The 25066-nt window shown below is 38.7% G+C and overlaps 1 protein-coding gene across 3 annotated transcripts in view; it reads right to left on the bottom strand.

Annotated features, from left to right (window-relative positions):
- MAGI2 (membrane associated guanylate kinase, WW and PDZ domain containing 2) overlaps positions 1-25066 on the bottom strand; it is a gene marked incomplete at both ends in the record, with an annotated part of 698114 nt that overhangs the window by 215664 nt on the left and 457384 nt on the right. For all 3 annotated transcript variants that reach the window (XM_084205311.1, XM_084205312.1, XM_084205313.1), the window contains 3 exons: positions 5666-5745; positions 17310-17523; positions 24495-24710. In XM_084205311.1, the coding sequence (XP_084061437.1) occupies positions 5666-5745; positions 17310-17523; positions 24495-24710 (510 nt within the window). The remainder of the gene's footprint in view (positions 1-5665; positions 5746-17309; positions 17524-24494; positions 24711-25066) is intronic.

Raw genomic sequence — 25066 nt, 5'->3', positions numbered from 1 at the left:
CCATTCTGTAGTGGTCCTGTAGCCTTGGAGCACCTTGCAGTAGCAGTGTAGTTTAAACTGTATTATCATTTTAGCTCCAGTGTGCTGGTTCTGTTTGGGGTATGTCACTGGGCAATGTGTCTATTTTATTCTGAAAGTAAATTAAAAATTTAAAAAGTCTTACAAAATAACAGTAAAACTTTATTGCTGTTAGAAAATGCATTATTCACTGTATCTTACACTACTGATGAACATGCTGAGTTCCTTACAGGGGGCATTTGTTATACATGTTATAATACTTTACATATAAAGGGCCATTAGCAAAAATAATATTTCATAGCTCTATGAATCTTTTCAGCTGTGAATCTTAGTCCACTTTACAAGCAAATAATCTTCACAGGCACATGAAAGATGTGTTTATGTAACCCTCTTTCATAAAACTCAGAAATTTGAAGTGATTTGTTTTCATATCACCATGAAGCAATTAGAATGAAAAAGCCTGTGGTTTTCTTCACAAAAGACCATGGGACAAGATAGTAGCTTCCTTGCCCTGCATTTAGCAACCTCTAAAATCCTCAGATTGCTGGAAGAGTTACTCTGGGTTGCCACTACCTCCAAAGCCAGGGATCCTTGCAGGCTGTGTGCCTCTGGATCCCTGGCATCTCCCCATTTAACTGCACTGTCTGGGTGAGCAGTGGCAGCAGTGAGTACAAGAGACCCAAATGCTCACTAAAGAATCAAGGAAAATAGAATTTTTTTTCTCTACTTTCACTCCTCCTTGTCCTTCCAATTACCTCCTCTATTTAAGATTACTGTTAGCACTCTACAGGGATTTGTATGGCTGAGACTGTGAGAAACTAATGGTTCTGAAGGCAAAGTAATACTCAGTAGTCCATTACAGCTCCAAGGACTTATCTCTTACACTGATAAGTGTCCTCCAAGGAAGCTTCACTCTGTGCAAGACCTCCCCCAGGGAGATACCAGAACGCTGCCTAGGGCACAGCCAGCCAAGGTTTGTACATGTGGGCAGCTGTTTTGTCTGAAAACTTATCCAAGGATGAAGAATTACTCTTATAAGCTGTGTCACTGAAGCAGGTTGTCCAGAAAAGTGTCTTCTGAACTCCCAGGAATGAGGTGACCCTTTTCTTATTTTTATTATCATTATTGTGAGTTTGGCATGGAAGAGTGTTTTGGTCAATGGATGCCCAGATGGTGTTGCCAGCATGAAATGCCCTTCCAAAGGTCATAACAGTTCAAAATATTTTGTTATGGTTTAATTAATGCAAATTGAAAATGCAAGCAGAGAAAAGTACATTTAATATGTCAAAAAATGACAGAAAAAAATTCACTGTGATCAATATTTTTACAAGTAATGCCAGATCCATTACAAAACTGATTAAATAATACTCAAAATGGGGCTAATAATCTGCAAAATGGAGTTCTAAGTAAAAACAATCAAATAAAAAGCTATTTGTAGGAAAGTATTTACCCTCTACAAGTTGCCACTAACAGGTATCAGAAAGCACAAACAGTACCTGTAAAAGATAAAAGTTCTCTACATGGCTTCCAGCAAGAAATATGTGTAAGGGAATCAAGAAGTAATGCTTTGCCCATAAACCCAGCATGCATCTACAAAACATCAGTAAGAAAGGCTGGTACATCTCACTGCAGCATTGTGAGGAATCAGGTAACCAGTGAGGAATTCTGGAGAGCTGTGTGGGGCAGTGAGAGCATCAAAGGCACCGCCTGTGCCTGCAGGAGTGGGGAACACACAACCCAGCAAGGCGGGATGGGGTGGGCTTCAGTTCAACATGACAACTCTGAGATGCAGCAGCCTGTCTGCATGCAGGGTTCACACAGCTGAGTCTGGGCTCTGTGTGCCCTGAGTGCCAAAGCAGGGCTGACATTCGCAGTCAATGAAGTATAAAGGCAACTCGGCTCACCCTACATAAATATCTATATTTTGCAGTCAAGTTGGTGGGTGTAGAGGAGATGGAAAGACAGATGATGGATGAATGCTAGGTGAAATCAAAGTTTTATTTATAGTTGTAGGCCTACTCATATTTGAAAACTAGGGGATAGGAGAAAGGAGGTTGACATAAGAAAAGAGTTAAGAGTGGTAGAGATTAATAGAGACTATGGAATGGGATGGATTAGTAATGAAATGAGTGAAATTTTTAAAGGAAATAAGTGAAACTTGACATATTTGATCCCAGGAAATTTCAAGAGCTGTTTAATCCCCAAATTGGATGCAGAAGAAATTGTTGATTTTTCTCCAGAATAAAAGTTCTCTAAAATGAATTAAAGAATTTGAAAAAAAATTAATTGCTACATTTCTTAATTAAAAATAAACTTTCTAAAACCTGTGATGTTTCATGTCATTACAGCTGAGCTGCCTTTCAGTATTAAACTACGTTTCTTGCTGCCTTATGAGACTCATCACTCTTTTCCATATTCTCTCCTGAAGAACAGGCTCAGTTAGAAGACCACTCACATAATATACCTGTAATTATGCAAAGCCTGTCAATCTGCTATGTTGTATGACTTCACAGGAAATTTAGCAATGAGGGAATCCAGCTCAGAGATGCAAAGGGGGCAGAACTATACCTTCTCTAGTACTCTGCACATAATAACTGTTTAACCAATTTTGATGTGAAAAAAAATTTAAAAGTAGTATTTAAAACCAGACAAGCAAAAGTATTTAATTTATATTTTCAGCAGGGATAAAACAATTATTTCTATTAAGGTCAGGATTTTCTGGAGGAAATCAGAAATGTGTAAAACACTGCAGCTGTTATTGTAGAACTGCCAGCTATTTCTGCTTATTGCTATTATGAAACTCAGACTGGCACCATAAAAACAGAGCATAGGAGGTGGTTCCTTCTTCAAAGTCCTGCCATCTAAGTAGGTCTGACAGAGCAAAAGTCAAAGTAATTTGCTGAAACTCACACAGAAATTCCATGACAGAGAGACAGAAATAAAGATCATCACTTAAAATCTCCTGACCTACAAAGGGATTTAGAGCAGTGGGTATCATTAAAGAAAAACAGAAGGAGTCCACAGCACACAGGTAGGTGAAGAAAGCTTGACTTGGTAGAGCCTGTCAATCTCTTGGCAAAAGCATGTGAAAATTTTTTAAGAGGAGGGATGTGCTGGAAGGTTGATTCAGATTTTGCGAAAGGAAATGAGCAAGCTCTGGGATTTGCAGCTACAGAAGCCAGAGATAATGAAGAAATCATATTTGTCAAAGGAGCTTTGAAGAGCAGAAAGTGGAAGAGAGGAAATGTCTGGAGGAGAGGGGACCCTCAGTATCACCAGCCCAGAAGATCAGGACTCTGATATCCTGCTCTGCTTGGACACTGGTGTGGAAACTGTGTGCTGGAGGCAGAATGAAGAAGGAGGATGTGTCAGGATTTGCACTGAAAGGAGAACACAAAATTTGGTTTATTCACAATAAAAACCTGATAGCAGAATCTGGTAGATGATAAAGAAGTCATAATGCATCTCAGAGAATCAATACAAGTTTCAGAAGTGGTAAAATGAATGTCAATGAAAAGCAAGAGTTATTCATGTAGTGGTAAAGCATCAAGGTAGGTATTATTTACTATCTAAAGACTGATGTCTTTCTTAAATTTTATTTCTCTGAGTAATATATGCCAGAATAAATCACAAAGTGTAACAGAAAATATGTTTGGCATAAAGAAATCTACTGAGCCATAGCTGAAATTAATTATTGAAGTTAGATTAAATTTTAACAAAAATTACAAATCCCTCTGTGCTATAATAAAGTCCCTTGTATTGGACCACCATGGCAAGGTACAGTAATTTCAAGGCATATAAGTGATTTTGAAGAACTTTTTCCTCTGCAGGTATTAGATCAAAAAAAGAAAAAAAAGAGGAATGACACTTTTGAAAAACACAAGAACCTTAGAAAAGATAGGATGTTGGAAGAACAATCATTGTAAGAATAGAAAATATCTCCCTAAAGTCTTTTATGCATCACTCCAAGTACTTTGCATTAATGAGCTAAGCAACCTTAAAAGAACAACATGACCCAGCATACTATAGTGATTCAGTAATCCAGTAGTCAAATAACTATAAAATAATGCTTTTTCTTTAATGCACTGATCTTCATTTTAAATTGTTTCAGACACTTAGGTATTTTTTACCATCTCAGGGCTGTTCTGATCTCAGTATACTAACAGTTAAGAGAGGAAAAAAAAAAAAAAAAAAACCAAACCAACACCACATATTTACTCCAAGTAACTCTGTGCAATGTTACTCACAGACATTGGTAGAATTTTCTTTCCTGCTTTTTCCATTAGTATTATCTAAGGAGCAGGCTAAGATATAGGTTCATATAAGTAATGTGAGAGATTTAGAAAGCAAAGCTCCTGTGCCCTTGTTTTGTTTCAGTATCAGACCTCTATTGTAATCACTGTAGAATTTAGTCTGGGAGCTCATGTTGTCTGAGCTAGAATAAGCATCACAAAATCATTCAGACATGTAATTTCTGATGTCAGAAGAGAACGTCAGAATTGCTGCTGAAATAAGGAAGCTATTTTTGGAGTATAGCAATCTTTCAAAAGAAAGCCATTTACAAAAAAATCCAACCTGGGAACATTTTTTACCAAACCACTGACCCTGCAATTCATACAGCCAGCAAGTCCTCAGTGACCTCTTAATCAGCCTTGAGTTTCCTTTCTGTTCATAGTATTTACGTTAACCAAATGAATGTATTTTGGAAAATTTAAAATAAATCAGATGCAGTATATGAAAACTTATGAATACATTTAAAATATTTAAAAATGCTTTGAATTAATGCATGTAGCATGCATGCATTTAATGCTCTGTATCTCACAACAATAAAATAAGTAGCAGTATTTAGAAATCACAACATCTTAACTGACTAATCGAACTGACATGGAAGTATAAAACAATGAAAAATCCCCTTATCAGACACAGATCGGTTACAACACATTCTTGCCTTGACTTTATTAAATGCTATAAATACTGATAAACTTTACCAGAGAAAAATCAGAAATTACACTGGTATGATTTGCATTATTTCAATATAATAATCTCTCCTGCAAAACAGCTACAGCTCCTTTAAGCATCCTCAGCAGTATGTATGCTTTAAATTTTAAGGCATTAGCAACGTAGTACCCCCCCAAAATCCAGCCTTGAACTCTGACAGACACTGATGTCTTTTCTCCCTCCCACACCCTGTTTTATCAGACACTATTTTGTTTAAATTGGCTATTAAATAGCATAGCACTGTACCTTTAAATACAAATCAAACAATATTCATATTCCCACGGTGCTGCTAGTTTCCCTTATGCATTGAATCGCCTGTAGATTAAAAGCTCAGAATCTGAAAAGGATTCTGTTCTGCAGACCAAAGTTCTCTGTAGGAGATGAGGGAGAGGGTCAGTCCCGGAGTCACACACACAACAGGCAGAAAACACACTTGTGATCCTCAGCTTTGGATAGCATCAGAAAGGGGAATAAAAAGCAGAAACACATGGCACACTGAGAACTGGTATCACTTATGGCTTCTAACCAAAGCAGCAATTAAACACCTTTCATCATTCCCCCAAATGCCTGATTTTTGTAAGAACTGAAAGAGACACACACACACAAAGGAAAATCCCCTCTGAGCAGCAAGGAAAACTTAATCACCTACCATTTTCTTTGCACTCTTCTGGAGGTTTAGCCTTTTTCGCAAGTCGTGGATCCAGCCATGATGTTGTCTTTGTGTTATGGCTGAAAAGAAAAGAGATCACTCTGAGCAGACACATACTGAAAGGAATCAAGTTTATTCCTTAAGAAAAAAGGGTTAGTCCAACAAAATTGCAATCGATACACTTAATTTGCTTACTGGTTCTAAGTAGCCCTGAAGGAGGTGTAAGAGTAATTGTGCAAGGCAGTTGTAAATTTGGCAACCTCAGCTCCCTGTCCTCAAAGCAGCTATTTTTATTAAAATCAACTAGAATGTTGCCAAGTTAACCTCATTGAAAATGCAGAACTCATCCAGAGCAAAAGGAATTTATTACAAATACAGTGTTCTCCCGTTGATCGAGTGCAGGCGACAGGATTCTGTACCATTCTCACAGTTTTCGGATAGAATTATTTTCATCTTAAACCTGTCCTTTTCATAAATACAGGTTTGTTATTTCTCTCCAGCAGCAGTGACAAGGCATAGCAAAAGTGATGCAAATTACAGCATGCTCCTGCAAAGTCTATATTTCCGGACAGGGTGATTAATGATACTTTGTTTAACAAACCTTTATCTCTCCATATATAATCCTTCTATAGAGATAAAATAGATATGCACAAGCTGAATGAATCATGTGGCTCCTTTCTATACTCAGAATAGATCTTTGAGAAATCAGCTATCAAAGAGCACTGAACTGGCAAAAATTGTTTTTTGGGAGATTATTTTGCCAAATGAATTGACACTTAGCACAGCTAATGAGACTTAAAAGCCAGATCCTTTCTATGTATACTTTACCCATAAGCAGTTAAATTTGGAGACAAATATTGTAAATATATTAAGAAGATTATAAAAAAATGATGTGATCATTACTCCTTGATTTTTTGAGATGCCTTTCCTACAATACCATTTAGAGACACTTCTAAACCATGTTTTATTTATCTGAGACATCCTAGGAGGAAGCTCATTCCATAAAATACCGAATTATTTTATTATTAATTTGCTGTGTCATTTTAAAGTGTGCTTATGATTTCTCTTATAAAAATTGGCATAAGGTGTACAAAAACAGGGGACCTGGCAAAAAAATGGATTAGGATGTAATTGTTTGTGACTTTGTTAGCTACTGATACAGTCCATGTGATCCCAACACCACTGGTTCCCCTAGGGAAAAATAAATAAATAGAAACACTTCCTTCTCCCACTTTGTCCTCCATTGCAGATACATTTTCCACTGCCTCAATTTCTGTCTCTTTCTCTCCCAAAACAGTGACAGTGCCTACTTCTCAGCATAACTGTCACCATGTTAAATCTTCCTCCACATTTTGAATGGGAAAGAAGATAGAGCAGAGTTATGTATGGATGAAATGGCAACTAAAATGAAAATTGAGGCATTTAAATTATTTTTTCCTAAAAGCATTATCTAGTCTAGAACACCATTCCTGACAGGTGAAGATGATAAACAAACCCTTCCCTTTGAGAGCTGAGCTATATTTGCAGATATGGAGAATGATGAGCCAAAGGTAAGGTGAATTTGGAATGATGCCAGCTGTCTGTACTTGATTGCAAGTGTAACTAAGACACTTTCCCAGAAGCTCTGGCTGCCTGTGGTCTCCTGTAGGGTGCATTTTAATGCTGCAGACACAGCCCCACCACAGCTTGTGCAGACATATTGAGCTAGCTTTAAATTCACTGGGGGAGATGAGCTAGCTTTAAATTCACTGGGGGAGATGCTCCAGCAGTGTCAGTGCTGCAGGACGGAGCTCAGCGTGGGCTCATCACCCCAGCATCCATCCACTGAGCTCCCTGGGTGCATCCAGCAGCACATCTTGAGCTCCTCACCACCAGGGATACCCTGTTAGCAGAGCCAGAGCTCAGAGTGAGCTTGGACATTCCTGTGGGAGCTGCAGTTCCATCTCTGGAGTGTGGGCATGTCTGGACAACAGGCACTCTCTCCCAGATCTTAATTCTGAATTATTTTAGGGACCCCCACTGACTGCAGGGGCTAAATTAGCATCACAGACAGTTTCCTATGACTCTAAAAGAGCAATATATATGATTAATACTAGCAATGTTTGCTGTGGTAGAGACCAAATCTCAAAGCATTTTACAAAGGAAATAAAAATAACCACCCCTGGTTTAGAGGCAAGAAAATGGAGTCACAAAGTGATGAAATTGCTGCCTAGAGCCACCAAACAAGCCGGTGACAGCAGCAGTACTAAAAGCCAGCTCTGTTGCAAGTCAACTGGCCAATGCCCACCCATCAGACTAGGCCAGTTCACCAGCCCTGGAAGCACCCCTCTAATATTTTTAGAAAGCGTTTTCAAGTATCTGCAAAAGCAGGTGCCACGCTGGAAACAAGCCCAATTCAATATCAGTATTTAAAAACGCGAATTAGTTGAATTACAACCTTCAAAGCTTTAGTTGAAACTAAGAACAGCAAGCAGTTACTCTTCCCTTTACCATAAATGTGGCTTCCACAAACCCAGAAGAACTGATGTCCCAGTTCTTCTAGTAAAACAAACTAAAAAATCAACAGCTCTTCCAAGAGAAGAGTGATCCTTCAGTCTGCAGTGAAATTTCACAGAATGGAGATGATATTTCATTTAGATCAGCTCTTAGAGCACTCAATATCCTCTTCTAGGTGATATCTATCAAACCTGTTCAGCTACTTAGTAAAAGCAAAACCATCCACAAGAACTTTTGTCTATAACAAATAATTGCAGGAGCAAAGAACCATTTGAAATTCATCCCTCTTTTCCTTGCTGTGCTTTTTCTCTTGCCCTGCCTCTCCACTTTATAATCTCTACTAAACATACAATGCAGTGGGACTAAACAACTCCAGCAATGGGACTTCAAAGGCTTCTAGACAAGTGCTCTAGTGGGTAAAAACTCCTTTCCTGCTCTGAAGGCAGGACTTGAAAGGAGGCAGAAAGGAGGCAGAATCAATCCTCCCGACTTCCAACACCTCTACAGTACCAGCAATGTCCTCCTATGCTCTTCCCAGTGTTTGCTTGGATTATCTTAGCAACCAGGTACACAACACACAGACACTCCTTCAAGGAGGAGAGACATGACAACTGCCACGTTGCTCTCAGTAAAAGGGGGAGATGAGGAGCCCTGGAGTACAGCATTGTGGGTTTTATGCACTGTCTACTTCTGTCCTGCAGAGCAGGTTTACTTGGCAGGGTATTCCTCCAGTCTCACCTGGGTCAGCTGTGCCCTCTTCAGCTCTGCAAAGGACTAGAATGTGTAAAAGCTAAAGGGGGACAACCTTTATCTCCTGCTTTTAATAGAATTTAAAGGAAGCCTTGATAGGAAATCTTCCACTATGGGAGAAGAGACTGGATGAACAATAAATTGGTCAAATTAACACTAATGGCAAGAGTAACATGAACACATATCTGCTGCACAGGCTGTGCATACTGAATTCTTAAACACTAAAAAACCTTGTGGGGCACAACCAGCCTACCTCACCACTAGGTATAATCATGTGTGTCCACTCGGGAAATATTACAGACAGAGCAGAAGGAAAAGGGGCTGGGGATTTACAGATTAGTTATGAATGAACAGCAGATGAATTACAGCAGCAGTTGTCTCAAACAGGCATTTGGAGTTGTCAGTGATGGAATGAGAGTGAAATGATGCAACAAAAGCATCCTGTGAGAAATTCAGCTGTGGCTCCAGCAACGTTTTACACTGACCAATGCTTCATTACTTGGCAATAACTATACCTTATCATTAAAAACATGTCTAGAAAGCCCATAATTTCAATGATTTTGATTACTAGTTAGGACTACTGAGATAACTGTTGGCAAATCAACAATGCATGTATTAAAATTTCTCTAAAAATCAACAGTAAAATCCTAATTTTTGAAATTCTGGAAGCAAACTTTCCTTAACAAAGGATCCCTTTGGTCTTGAGTCAAGCAGGTGGAGCATGGAAAGAGCATAACTTCACCAAAATTCTCCCAAATTTGTTACCTATGTACAAAATAGAAACTGCATATAGGCCTGAAGTGTACTGCAACTGTTTGTTTTTTTTTTTTAAGGCCATTCAGTAAAGCAGTGGAGCATAATATTTTAGCCAAAAATCAATACAATAATTATTGCTGAACTAACTTAAATCCTCTCTCTTTGCCAAATATTTGCACCTAGCAGAAACAGTTTATTATAATCAGTCATCTGGTATTAGTTGCGCACAATTTTAAATATTTGTGGAACAAAAATGTTCTTCAGCTGGGTGAAGAGTGAAACAAAGAGTGAAAGAAAGCACAGAATACTTCCCAGAAGCCTTGACTCAACGTCATGCTCTTCTCCAGATTTCCTTTGTAGCTCTTCTTTTAAGACTTCACAGAGACTGTTGAAATGACTCTGTTCCCTGTTAATAGCTCTAGAGCTGGGTACCAGGCCAGAGGCTTCTGGGAACCTCACTGGATACTACTCAATACCTTTAGGAAGTAGTAAACACTAAGAGTGTGGTTTTTCTTATCTAACCAAGTGTTATCTTTTCATTATAATTATTTGTTAGACAGTATATTATTGTACTTAAGATTTGAATATAATGGATTCGTGTTAACAAACTGTCAGTTTAAAGCACTTTGGCAGATAAAGTTTCTTGTACTAACAAAGCCTGTGGGCAATCTCTTGAAATGTTTTTGAAGGAAATACAGAAAGTACTTTCTGACAGGAATAGCCTTAATGTCTTTTAAAAGCATTGCAGACCCAGTCTAAATTGTGCATCTTGCAAGGTATGTAACTTGCATGTTATTGTGAAAGCATTTCCAGATGGGCATTGTTTCAGTGTGTTTGGGGGAGCACATTTGGGTTTGTAGGGGTTTTATTGTGAACACATTATACATTTAAGCTGGTCCTCCATCTAACAACTTGAGCAAAGGGGAGCAGACAAGAAGAAAGCCACAATGATCTCTTAATGCCCTAACTTCAGCAATGCTAACTCCTCCCTCCTTTTTCTTTATGCTGCAGCATTGCTTATCTGCAGAGATTTTCAAGTGGCACAATAATGATCCTCAAGTAATTTGTGTGTGGAGGTTCATGGGTAGGAAAACAGAGCATTAAACCAGCAATTTTGCAACCCATCCATTGTGGGGTGCTCCCTAAACTCCTTGCACACACGTAGGAACAGATACAAAAGGAAATTTTCCTCTGGCAGTGGTTGCATGGCAGCAGCTGTGACTGCCAGCTTGCCTTGCATTTCACCATGTGCTCAGAGGTCATGGTCCTTAAGAGACCCAGGTTGGGGAGTTCCTATCCTCTGAATCTTACATGGCCTTGGGCAGTAGAGAAACACTTATGCACTCAGCCTAGAGACAGTGGCACTGCCTCTAGGCATTCACAGGAGCAGAAGATGCTTATGCATGACTTTTTGGGGAATATATAAGTGCCTAAAGTCTCCTATGGTAATTTCTGCTGTTGAAGTAATTCTCTTTGACTGAGGCAGTTTAATTTCTGACAAAGAATGGGCTTCATCTCATGTGACTACAAAAATTACATGGCTAATTGTGTAGGATTTGTCTCTCTTCACGGGAGAGACACCTATAGATAATATTTTATCTTACCTATCATCCAGCAGAACCACCGGAGCATATGCTCTTAAGTGACATAATACTGGTCATATCATCTCCTCAACGGTCTCTGGCTGTCACTCCAGAAGGGTCCTGGTTTTGACAAGCTCTGTGTCATTTCTATCAGGATAATGGAGATGTCTTGGGCTGTTACTGTGCCTCTACAGTGGTGCTTTGGCTTAGATCAGGAGGTCACTTTGCAAATGAATCTCTCTCTCAGTTATCTTCTTTTTCACATTAAGTGCTCTCCACTCTAAGCTTTTCACTTGAATTTAAACCAAAAGATGCACAGCAGGAGCTCACCTACTGTGCTACATTCACAGGCAGGCAGCCCATGGCATCTGAAGAGATCTGGAAGCTGTGGCTGCTGGGTCATCAGCACCAAGAGTTTCACTCTGCATCTTCTGATATTGCTAATTTAGATATGGAAATGGTTTAGATCAGAAGGAGCTCAGGTTGGTTTTAACCCAAATCTGGTCTCATGGATGGAGTTCAGGGTCCAGAGGTTGTAGAAAACTAAGTGCACTCCCAGAGTTCAACTTTTCTGTTTTGTGGCCACACTGAAACGTGAGCCAAATCACAGTGTGTGAAGAAAGCCAGAAGATTTCCTTCAAAAGTGTACTCCTGACACAAATTAGATGCTACTGCAAACATAGTTTTGGATATCTGGAGACATATTTACTGGTAGAAGCAGCTGTATTTTGGCAAATTAATTCTGCCCTTATATATGGACAGGACGAATCAGCCTCTGGAGATAATTATCTCTCTCCATTGACCACAGAAGGAGTCTTGGCAACTGGTTTATGTTAGATATCTAATGCTATATGGCAAGCCAGGTGAGCTGATTCTTCCAGTTCAATAAATACAAAGGAGAAAAGTTATAACAACACTACAAATATCAGAGGAAATGTGCTGGAAGATTAATTCTGCAGAGCACAGCAGCAGAGACCTTTGGGGGAAAGACTAGAAATAAGAAAGTGAGGAAAGACAAGAGGAGTTAAGCTGGCAGTTTGACCTGGATGTCAGCGCTGATAAAAACAGCAAGTGAGAGCAAGGGACAGCACACCACTAGAACAGACTGATAATGTCTTTATAACATCAATAGACAAGAGAAAAAAAAAAATTCATCATTCCACAAATTCTTTCCAGTTCTACCATCTTCATGTTCCTAATTAACTTGTCATGAGGCAAGGAAGTGGTCTCAGGAGAAAAGATCCCTTTTGGCCTCTTTCAGCTGCCTGTCCTGCTGTATGTCATGGTGAAGTCCAAAGTGCATTAGAAATCTGATTCTTTATGCTGACCAAAACTGACAGATCCAATCCAACATATAAACAAAGAAAACCAATTATAATGATATTTACAAGACCCCTGATGGATCAGAATTGTCTATACAATGTATCTTACTGATACAAGATGGCTTGTTTCCAAAAGAAAAATCCCATCAGAAGTGAATATTATAACAGTATGTGAAAAAAAAAAAATCCTTCATCCTAATTGCTACTTAATTCAAGTAGCAGAAATATCCAGACAACCAAAACAATTCAGTATTATAGGCTGATACTCTGATGTAACATACTCACAGAAGTGCTGAACTAATCCATAAAAGTTCCTGTAGTTCCTACAGGATATGAAAGTAATCTTGAGCAGGTAGAAGGGTAAACTTCTACCCAGTACTTTTAGTATCTTATAGTATAAAATATAATAATGGTGTATCCAGGCTTAACTAAAATATCCTGCTTTGTGATGGGGAAGTGATGGAGCAATCAGGAACAGCTAAATATATCATGGTTCTTCAGGTAAACAAGATGCTGGGATAAATGTTATTCCTGCAGTCAAAAAACCTTCCTGCCTTAAAAACTACTATGAAGAAAAACTGATCCCAGTGAAGTCCATAGCAATATTCTGGTAGCTGTACTCTTCAGATATCACCTGAAATTGCACCAGCTGTATTAAAAAACTTAATGGCTGTTTTTTACAGTGAAAAGGAGAGTCCCTGGAAAAGGACTATTTTATAGCTGTTTTTCAGTCTTTTATGATACTTTCATAAAAGAAAAAATCTTTAGCAACTAGAAATGATACTGCAACAGGCCCAAAAAGCAGTGCTGACTATACTGTTTTAAGAAGTAGGTGTTGAAGTAGTAAGAGACTGAATGTCTGCAAGATGTACTGGAAAGTGGTTTGTTAAACCTTGTGTGGCCACATTCTCCTAAAATTCATCAACACAAGTAAAAAAAGATAATCCTTTAAAGATGCTCTATTGTGGTTTGCATTCATTCTAGACTTTTCTCCACTAAGAAAACAATGAATGTAGTGTAAACAAAGGAAACTATATATGCTTTTGAACAGTATGGAATCAAATAGCTTTAGGTTTCATGTCCTACTGTCCCTTCAGCCCTTTCAGAGTTATGCTGCTTATGTGTGGAGAGAAGGCTGGAGAGAGAGAAAGCCAATTCTGACTTTTATAAAAGAGCATTAAATTGCGTAGCCAACTGCACAGGACAGTCTGTGATGTAATAATGTGTGGGTTGGAACAACACAGTTGGGTGAGGGCCACATTTCAGGCTGACTGCACATGATAGCACGTGCACCTGGAATCCTGGTCCTTTCTCGTTTGCTTTGGCATTGCACTGGACCAACACAGCAAACACTGATTGCTTGGGATCTGACAGCCAGACCTGCTGACTTTGGGAGGACAACACAAATCTGGGTCCCTAGTGTGTGGATTGATAGCTGTTGGCAAGGCAAGGTCTGAAGGCTATGGGGAATCACAGCCTCTCCTTAGCCCTGGGAAAGGGAAAAGCTAAAAATCAGTGACAACTATGATTTATTTAAGCATGCCAAAATACACCGCATTTATCAGCCATATTTAAAGCGTGAAAGAAGGAGCAAAACTGGAGTGTTTTTTGATGGCATTCCAATTTATATAGAGTCTTTTAATTATTGCATGTTCTCATTAGCATATGTTCTGAGTGAAACCAAATGTAAGAGATGGAGTCCTATTTGTGTAGTGTGTGCCTGTATTTGAAAATTCAGATTCATATGTAAGGGAGGCTGGAAACAGCCCAAGAAATGTAGCTCTTCCTGAAAAACACTGGTAAGTATTATGTTGCAAGAAGAGATGCTCATGTTCTGTCTGTGAACGCTAAAATAGGTAAACATAAGGTCATGCACCTATGTCAAAAAGGGAATGAAAGGAAGAAACAGAGCAAGACATGCTCTAAAACACAACCATCCTCTGAATCATTCAGTGAATCTGGTAGATGATATGCTTTTTTTGTCTTTGTAGTCCTTGAGGCAGAGGAAGTTCCTTCCACTGTGCTTTACAAAAAGTTAACTGAACCATTAATGATTAACAAATAAATAATCCTGTCTATAGACAATTATCTTTCCCCTTATGAAGTCACTTCCTCTCTCACTGTAAATCTGCCACACTATTCTGATGGTGGTTTTGATAAGTGAGGTCACATCTGAATTTTAGAGGTTAGTTTGAGGTGAATGAATGCAACTGCTGCCATGAAATCTAGGACCTTTGGGTATACCTGTGACAGCCTGGAACTTGAGATCCTTTACTGCTGGAAGGTTTTAGCGTTTAAAGGCACAATTCACATGAGCCCCAAATAAAGCAATAAAAGATGCTGCCTAGTGTGGCTTTTTTTCCCCCACTCATTGTGATGTACACTTTAAAAATGTTTGTTTTTCATCTATTATTTAATAATCTAGTACAATCTTTACTACTGTTCAGGGAGATGTTGTTAGACAAATAGGTTTTTGTTGTCTTTTTATCTTTCCCTTTTTTTGTGAGAGCAAATGGAGTCTCTTCATGCCATTAACCAAAGTGACTTGTAAACAAAGAGGCAATTTAACAGCATCCCCACAGCATTACATTCCTACTTAACCCTGCAAAGACTGTGCAATGTGAAAGCTCAAATGATCAGAGAGTTGTTCCTTTTGCTAGGATTCTAGTAAATAATCTAGTATTTTTACAGATGTGTAATCGCACTTTTTTGCAAATAAATGGTTCAAGATTATAATCCCAAAAGCAAGAAGCCCTTACAACAGACCTTCTATCCAGTCTGCACCTCTGATTGATTTCTGTGCTTTACATAACATTCATTTAGTGGAAGTGAATGATGAGCATTGTCAGAACTGCAGTGTAAACCAGAGCATTTCAAGGAAAGGAAGCAAGATGCAACATTAAAGGAATTTGAGGAGTGCAATGGCTGCTCTGTAGAGCATCAGGGCTATTTGCATTCACTGCATTTGTTACAAAATATATATTTATTTTCTATTAAATTACCTCCTGCGTATTTACTACTCTCACAGTTTGTGTGTTAGTGATCTACCCATCATCCCTTCCCCTGTCCCCCAAATGCACCACAGATTTTTGTTACAAGTAAAATAAAAGTGCCATATAATTCAGTCTGCTTTCTGTCAGAACATTCAATATGTGTGGAAAAATTAAATTTGGTAGTAAGGTAAGAAGGAAACAAGTGTTTCAACTAGCCCTGAGGTCATCCTAGCTCTTCTCTGCTTGCTTGGACAAATTATAATTATTCTTTTTCTAGAATAAGCACATTTTTGCCCTTTTCAGCAAACACACTTATGTTTTAATAGTTACTGCTATTTTCAGCCTTGTATATGCCAGAAGCTATAGTTCGTCATGCCAGTATTCATTAAAAAGTCACATGCACAAACTTTATTCTTAACATTTGTTTACACTTCATGTGATAGTCACAACATTTTAAATTAAATACAGGATTTAAAACATAATTGACACCACCAAATGTTATTTTTACCTACTAATAATCAGAATAACAAATAATGCTCCAAAATGAGGCAGTGCCTTAAAGCAAACATAAATGCTCCTTCTACCTCTGTAGTAGAGTTCTACTGATAAAAATGTTGGTTTTTTCCATTTTCTTTTTTCTTTTGAGGAGCACAGTGATATACCAACCCAGAAACTTGCTGTATTTTTATCCTGGTAACGTACAATAATCATAGAATCATAGAATGTACTGAGTTGGAAGGAATCCATCAAGACCATCAAGTCCAACTCCTGCCCCTGTGCAGGACACTCCAATCACACCACATCCCCAAGAGCATTGTCCAAACCCTCTTAATTCTGTCAGGCCTGGTGCTGTGGGCACTTTCCTGGGAGCCTGTTCCAGTGCCCAACCACCCTCTGTGGTGAAAAACCTTTTCCTGATATCCAATCTAAACATCCCTGACTCAGCTTTAGGCCATTTCCTTGAGTCCCTGGTTACAAGAGTGAAACCACTCACTGTCTGTGCCTCCTCTCCCCCTTAGGGAAGCTGCAGACTGCAATGGGTTCTCCCCCCAAGTGTCCTTTTCCCCAGGCTGAGCAAACCAAGTGATCTCAGCTGCAACTCACAAGGCTTCCCCTCCAGACCCCTCACCATTCTAGTGGCCCTCCTTTGAAAGCTCTCTAATAGCTCAATGAGAGCCCATAGAGCATAAAGAACTTTCATACCCTTTACTTTAATGAGTTTACTAATTAGTAACAGGTAGGTATAGTCTATCAACAGGGAAAAGTTTCTACACATAACTAATTATCCTTATAGTAGTTTATTTTATTATGTCTATATACACCATGGTCTCCCTCTACTGCTCATTAGCTAGCTTTTAGTCCACTCATTTTCCTTTCCTTTAACTGGAAAAAAGTTTCATGCTCTCCACCTCTGTCCACATAAGGAAGGACAAAATCAGTGATTGTGTTACTTTCCCAGCAGAAAGCACCAGAAGAGCAGAAAGGCCTTGCTTTTAACAGAAGAAACAAAAGCTTTAATTCCTACCATCAAAGGAAACAGACCAGTTACCTATCCTAAAACCCAGCAGGCTTCCAGCTAAATCACTAATACAGGCATTGCCACCAGTCCTCAGGAGCCCTGACAGCCAGAACATTCCTGCTGTTTTAATGAGGAGGAGAGCAATGCTCCACTTCACCACACAAACCCTTTTCCCACCCAGTTAAATACAATACAGCTATTAAAAATAGAAGAAATAAGACTTACTCAATAAAGTAGACTTCCCCCTTTTCTGTATAAGCCATTTCCCAGTTATCAGGCAGTGGGCCCAAGTCATCATTCTCTTCAGGTTTAGTCTGTTTTGTTACATCCATGTCCTCCTTTGCTTCTTCAGGCTGACCATATCCTGGTGCAGGACAAGGCTGGGCAGTAGATGCCTCACCCGAGACTGCTGTACTCTTCTCTTCATGTTCACTTGATTCTACAAGAGAAGAAAAATTACAGGTTTTGGATATCAAAGTTAATGGTGAAGAATTTACTGGGTGCAAGTCTCTGTGAACTGCAAGCCTTGAAATAAAGAGAAAAATTCTGTTTGGTTTACACAAAGGTTCCTCTGATGATGCATTTTATTTGGAACACAATAAAAGAAAATTAAGGAATAAAACCAAACTGAAACAAGAACTAGTAAAGAACTCTGGCTCATTCTGTCCCAGGAGTCCTGCTAGACTAGCAGTAAATTCTGAGCAGAAGGCAGCTTCATATCCAGCAGCTCTACTGTCTCATGTCTTAACTTCTCAAACTATACTCATAAACACACATATATACACATAAAACAACTACCCCACTGTTTTACTACAGACTACGGATCCTTTTCACTTAAAAATGCATGTGCACTAATTGCTTTGTGTATCCATATATCAAATAAACCAATGACAGCCATCAGCTCATAGCAATATATGAACCATATAAGAAGTGGTTGTGATTTCATTGTTAGTATGACCTGTTGGCTTAATTTCCCAGAGCCCATACTAAATGCTTCAACATGTCAACACTGTAGTCTACAGGAAAGTTCAAGAAGATGACAATTTATTAGATGATCTAACAGTGCACCCAGAGCAAGGAACTATGCAGATAGTGCGAAACATGTAGGAAGGTGGAAGACAGCTTGGGTGAAATTAGTGATGCTTACAACAGCAAGAAAGAAGAGCAACAAAAATTAACAAAAACTGTTTATAAAGGCTGAGATTTTAATTAACCCACAGAATCAATAAATGTGCTGTTATGGCAAGCAGTGGTAAGAGAGAAAAGGTTTAAGAGAACTAGTAAAGATTGAATGATCAATACTAAGAATACAAGTAAAAATTTCTAGTGAAAAAGAAAAATAGTAAGTATGATCAAAGATAATTTTAATTAAGTAATGAATTTGCAATGAGCTGCTACTTGAGACAGAATTGTACAAAAGGTGAAAACTAGATTAGATTGTTAAGGATGAATACAGAAAAATAACAGCAAAACAGAATAGTCACTCTAGAAAGTGGGATGTGGTCAGGACATTAGGGCTAACAAGAAAACTTTCTTTAAGTGCAATAATAATAATAATAGTACCAATAGCAGAATATTTCTACTATGTGGGAAGGAAGGAGAGCTAATAGTTTATGACACATAAAAACCCCAAGGCAATTAGTGCTCTTTTGCCTCAGCCACTGCTAACAAAAAAAATTAAAAATCACCTGTGATTAAATGACTAACATAATTAATATCAGCAATAGGGCTAAAGAAGGTGGAGTGGGCAGAGAATAGGTCAGATGAAACTTAGATGACCCAACTGTTCTCATCTGGGAGAGCTGGATGAAATGGAACTCAGGGTGCAGAGAGTACCACATAAGCAGACTCATGGAAAGTAACAGCAACACCTTCCAGACTTCATGGGGAAAGGAAACTTGGAAAGGACAAACACAACCCTGGTTTCAGCAAAGTATGTATGATTTGGGTTTTTAGATAGTTTTATATTCTTAATTTTTGAGTACCTAAGTTTCATCTGGAATGACTTGCAACTAGACTATTTTGTCTTTTTGTAAAAAAAAAAAAAAAAAAAAAAAAAAAAGGAGGAGGAAGACCCATGAAACTGTAATTGCACATCTTTCTCTTTTTAATTCCTAGGATTGGAAGTAAGAATCAAACCACTGACATGTAAAACTCTTCAGAGGTGATAAATATTTGTCAAGACTTCTCAGGAAGAAATTGTGTCAAACTAATCTTTTTTTCTTTACATGACATAGTAAAAGGTGCTGCTTCTTGGGCATAAATGGTATATACAGCTTTCATGATCTTAAAAAATACTTTTGGCACTGACACATCAACCCTTCAGAACAGCATAAAACCCCCAGATTCAACCTTGGAAAAGGTAATGATCTACATCTCTCCATCCACATACAGCTCATGTTGGTAAATCTTAACTCATGCTCGAACTATATGGAATTGCAATAATTTAATGCTGTTTGGAAACATGAATCTATCTATAGCATTTTCAGATATGTAAAAGCTTTCTGCAAAGCAGAGATGATGTACAGTCCCCACTTCCCCTGAGAATAGGACAATGTACTAATTGCTGAATAATTTTTGGGGTGTTTTTTTCTTATCTCTGCAAAGCAAAAGTCCCCATCTACTTGAGGCATTATTAACAGATCTGTGAGTTGTATTCCTGAGGCTGGCTGCAGCCTTGACCACATCTCTACCACAGGAAGGAAGACATGCAGATTAAACGGAATATAAGACAAAGGTCACATGGCAGATAGGAACACAGCAGAACAAAATCATTTGGGGCAGAGATGAATCACACACAATGACTATTGATCAGCCAATGTGTCTGATAGAGCACAGATGTGGTGACACTGCTGTGTCCCGGGATTTTACAATATCTCTAATATGTGCTCTTCCTCAAGATTTTATTTTCAACAGGTCTGAAGGGGTCAGATTCGTGATTTTCAATAACCATATTAACAAATCCCAGCCATAATGATGACAGAAAAAAAAGGTGAAAATTGTTTCTATTATTTACAGTCTAATTCTTGAAACTTGCCATCTAAACATGCAAGAGGACCTTGTCGCTTTATTCCTTTATTTTATTGCCGCAGATTATTCATGCAGCAAAGTTCAAAAACTTAGTGTCTTCATCCTAAAGAACCAAATAATATAAACCACGTAATATCAGAAAAGAAAAAAAAATAGAAATTTATGGGGTGGTTTTAGCAGTTCTGAATAAAAATATTTCATATCTTTATACCCTTATTGTATCAAATTGCTAATTTTTAAATTATGTACAGGAAAGAGTCAATCTTTCTAAAATAATTGTTGAATACAAGAATAGTCTAACTCATGTTTGCCAATGTATGTGAATGTGTTTTCTTGTAAAGATATAACTTTTCAGCCTTGGAGTTTCTCCCTTTCCCATAGAGCTGGAGCCATATTCAGGTCTTGGTGCTTTTGTATGGAGGCATTGCTCCCACTGACTCCTGACACAGTGAGAGCCAGGAGCTGACCTGGGCAAGGAAAGCAGGAGTCATGGAGAGCACAGGGTATTCTGTGGGTCACAGGATGTGACTTAGTTGTGATGAATTGAGTTTAAAGAACCTAGAAAAATCAATGGATACCAACTTTTGTGTGTTTTTAAATTTTGCGTGTATTTTAAATGTGTGTGTTTTTGGAAGCTTTGTATGTTGTTTTCATGCCTCTGGCTGTCTTTGCTGTGTAATAATAAAACAATAAACTCAACATGTTGCCTGGGTCTAGTGCAACTTGCATGGTGATTGATGGCACTGGGACTCTGGTCTTTTGTTCATTCCTAAGGCCTGGAATGATAATTTTGAAACTTTATGTCATATCCTATGCCTCAATTAATTTGAGCCTGACAGAACTTCATTCTCTGGGTGCAACTTATCATTGCTCAAGTACTGTCAGAATAATGCACATACATAAGCATGCTTTCAATGTTGAAGTGATTCTTCTGGAGTTTGGATGATAAACTTCATCAGTCAGCAGTGGAAAGCAAATGTGACACGACCAACACAGTGTCAAAAATACTGATGCTGGTTGTAAAGGAGACCGACTCAATCCATTGCAGACATTACAGTGACAGCAGTAAAAACTGCTGAATGTCTGACAAGTTTCTGGTTCTATTTTATCAAAACTCTTTTTATCTCTTTGGTCAAAGCATTATTTTTGCAGAAATCATTAATTTCAACACAGTGTCTGTCAGGGAAGTCTTTTCAGGTGCAATATCTCTCACCCAGTAATGTGTCCGATTGCACTAAGTGTAAGAAACCCAATACTAAGTCTAGACTTGCCCATCCTAACAGTTAATCTATAGATTATGTCTCCCATAATCTATAGATTTTATGTTTCTTGGCAAATAGTATAGTTCTTTATTTGAATTTAACCGTTTAAGCTCCTCTGTATCTGTAGGCTGAATTAATAATTCCAAATTGTAGAGGTGATCCCCTAAAATGTGTATCTAAAAGAGCTATGATCTCTTACACTTCGAAATTTCTTTTTTCTTCTTATTTTATATCAAGAGACAAATAAAGCTCAAACAAAAAAGTAAGACATTTAGGCACATAATTTACTAAAGATGGATGAGATAAATCCCATCTCCCAAATTATATCATTTTGTCCTGAAAGAACTTGATCCAGGATGAAGGACTGAGAGCACTCCATCCTAAAAGGGCCAAAAGCCAAAGCACTGAGAAGGATTCCTGATGGCTTCTGGGCTGAGGACAGGTGATACAAATCAGAAAGAATAAACATATTGGGCAGACAATTTCGGATACTTTGTCCATATACAGCTGTCTCAGTGAAATCTGATGGACACGAAGCAAGGCATATGGAAGGTATTAATGAAAAATTTCTAAAGCTCAACACTTGCACAGATTATGCCAAGAGACACTGAAAACCTGCCTGAAAATTCAGACCAAAAGCACAAAAATCTCTGTAAGCATAGATATCACGTAATTGGTCTGATAAGGATGGGTTTCTTTTCTTCAGAATCATCTTAGATCTGTTACTATTTCCACCTCGTGGTCCTATGTGTTAGAGAGATACTTGAGCTGACAGGCTTGGATATGCAGTTAATAAGCCATTAAATTGCTGAGCATCTATAAAAAATGAATCAATGTTTCAGATGTCCCAGGAGCCTTATAATTAATAAAAGCCTCTGCCTGGAAGTGAAGTATTTAAAATAGAACACTCTTTCTAAAAGAATTGGCAATAACAAATGTCCTACCTTTGCTGATTCTTTATAAAAACTAACATGCTCTCTCCACCAGGAGTTTAAAAAGAAATAAATTAATTAAAATGTTCTGGTTTTCCTGATTGTTTAAAGACACAAACTGCAAATGCACTGACATTTTAGAGGTGACTAAGCCTCTGTCAGCTCACAGAGAAAATGACTGCGGTGGCAGGGTCTGTGGGAGCCACACTGCCCAACAAAGGCAACGCAGCATGTATGTACAGAGCTGCTTTGCTACAATCCCCAAAGTCCTCAATCAGTGTAACTGAACAACAAAACACTGCTTATAAAACCATGAGAGCCAACACAGGCACTGCTTGTTCTGCTGGCCACACCAATAGGATTTACTCTGGCAGGGAGAGGAGGGGGAGAAGGGGTGGGCTGTCTTACACCCATGCTCCTGGATTTCATTCTGCTACACAGCACACGCCAGCGCCCGCTTCTTGTGCGCTGCCTAGTCATTGTTCACACAGGATTTGCCTGGGAGAAGCATATTATGGGTGTAGAATTCAAGGAAAAATGCAGGTAAATATTGCCTCTTGATCCACTTGGAGCTGAAACATATTGTCCTGGAAATTGCTCCTCAGCAATGGTCTCCTATGTGGCACATTTCAAATAACTACAAAGAATGATCTTTCTAACGATTTCTACAACACACATCAGAGATCAAATCCTGCCTTTGCCTCTTTCACTGTGGAAGTATCCTGGCAACAGCAGCAGTGCTGATGTTAGGAGCTCCATCCTTTCCCTCTTAGCTGTGTAGGAAGGGCACTAAGTGCCAGAGAAATGCCAACAGATGCAATCTTGTGTGGCAGGGATGAGCAAGGCTTGTGCAGCATGTGGTTGCAGTGGCAAGGGAGCAACACTGCAACCCTTTGGAGAGCCAAGGGGAAGAACAAGACCCACTCCCACCCCAGTGCTCCTGGGCACCCCTGGTAGATAGGGATGGATTCTGCACAGGAATTTTCCCTTATATGCAATGTTAGGCAACAGCTAAGGAAAAGCATGTGGCAAAATCATCCTGGATGGGAAGATATCAAATTCAGTATACTTTTAATGAAACATGAATTAAAATGGTATATATGGACTTTACAATATGAAAATCCTTCTACAGAGCTTAGATGATGAGGTAATAGATTTTTTGTTCCACAGTAACCTATACATTTAGAGAACTTGCAATATTTAATTTTATCTTCTCATCTGTGAATGTCACTAGACTTCTACTTCAAAAATCTGAGTCTCTAAGTTTACCAAAAAGGATTCACACCAATATTTCTCAGTGATATAAAAATCTGAATTCTTTAATTTTCTACATGAACAAAACCAAAATAATTTCTTAAATACTGTTTCAGGATAAGAATTATTAAGTTCTGTAAAACATTGTCATGCTGAGAGGTGGAGAGTGAAACTGATTGCCTGCTTCAGAACAGGCTGGAGTGCTTTCACTCAAGATACCAGTCAGTGCCCAGAACCCCTTTTTTTACTTGAAGCACTGTGATCCAAGAAGTAAATCAACAATTGTCTTTTGGGACTTGATATCTTAAACCCTTATCAGCTTTATGCAGGCTCTGAAACATTCCTGAAAAGTGTCCTCCAGATGGTATTGCCAGGTAAGTTTTAAAGGCACTGCCACACTTTTGTTAACATGGTGACTTTAGTCTTCCATTATATTGCTAAGTCTTCACGATAATTTTCAGAATTTCATTTCATAAAGTGCTGAACAATCTTGTGAAAGTCACCATTTGAGAGCAAGAAGACCCAAAACACAGAGACCATTTATCTGAACAAACTGCAGTTCTCTCGACTCCCTCTATAGTCAGCAGAGAGGAACAGGCACTTGTGAATGATTTCCTAACATGGAAATCTACACCAGGTCACAATCCATGCTCAGAAAAAAGGTATTTTTTCTGTTTGGTCTATAAAGAGGCTTCAAAGAGACTAGTTCAGAGACAGAAATCTTTACAGTAGCTGAGGTAAGTGAGATGACTCCCCAAAATAGGGGTTAAGTAATTATTTCGGGCTTCAGAGAAATCCCAATATTCAGGATTCCTGCCTTCCCCTCTTGCAAGAACATCCTTACCTGAACATGCATATTCACACTGCAGAAGGAGGTAACTGAGGACTCTGAATAACAGAAACTCACTGCAAAGTAAGAAGGAAGAACAGACCTGGTGTTACTGTCACGTCATTGCCATTGACCACAGGTCTTTCTTCCTCTTCCTCCTCCGGTGGTTCAATGCCAGTCTTCTCCATATTGCTCACAGATTTATTCCTTTTACGTTTGCCTTCAGCCCCGGGAGTGGCACCTGGCAGGATCTGGTCTGTCACATTTAACAGCAGCGGAGCCGGTTCTGCTGGAGGCTTGGGAGTGCCGTAGTAGTTGTCTGCAGAGAGAAGAAAAGGAATAACACATCAATTGCAGAGATACACAGGCTGCTGCTGCTTCTTTTGTCTTAGGCTAATGGATGTGTGAGGTAGGATCTGGCTCACCACCTACAATAAAGAATAGTTCAAAATGTTTTCTGCAAAATTGAATGTTTGCCTTTCCTGAAATGGTAATTAATTTTCTTTGTGGTAGCACAAGTGATCCAATCATGCTCGCAAACATGTATCTTAATAACAATTTCCGAAACTATAACAGGTTAAGTTTACATTCCTGCCCAACAAAATATATTTCTGAAACTACAACAAGTTAAGTTTACATTCCTCTCATCCAAATACCTGCCAGCCAGAGCTGTTC

Source organism: Fringilla coelebs, assembly GCF_963513975.1.
Source record: "Fringilla coelebs genome assembly, chromosome: 5".
Taxonomy (NCBI): Eukaryota; Metazoa; Chordata; class Aves; order Passeriformes; family Fringillidae; genus Fringilla; species Fringilla coelebs.
This window is presented reverse-complemented; position numbering and strand designations above follow the sequence as displayed.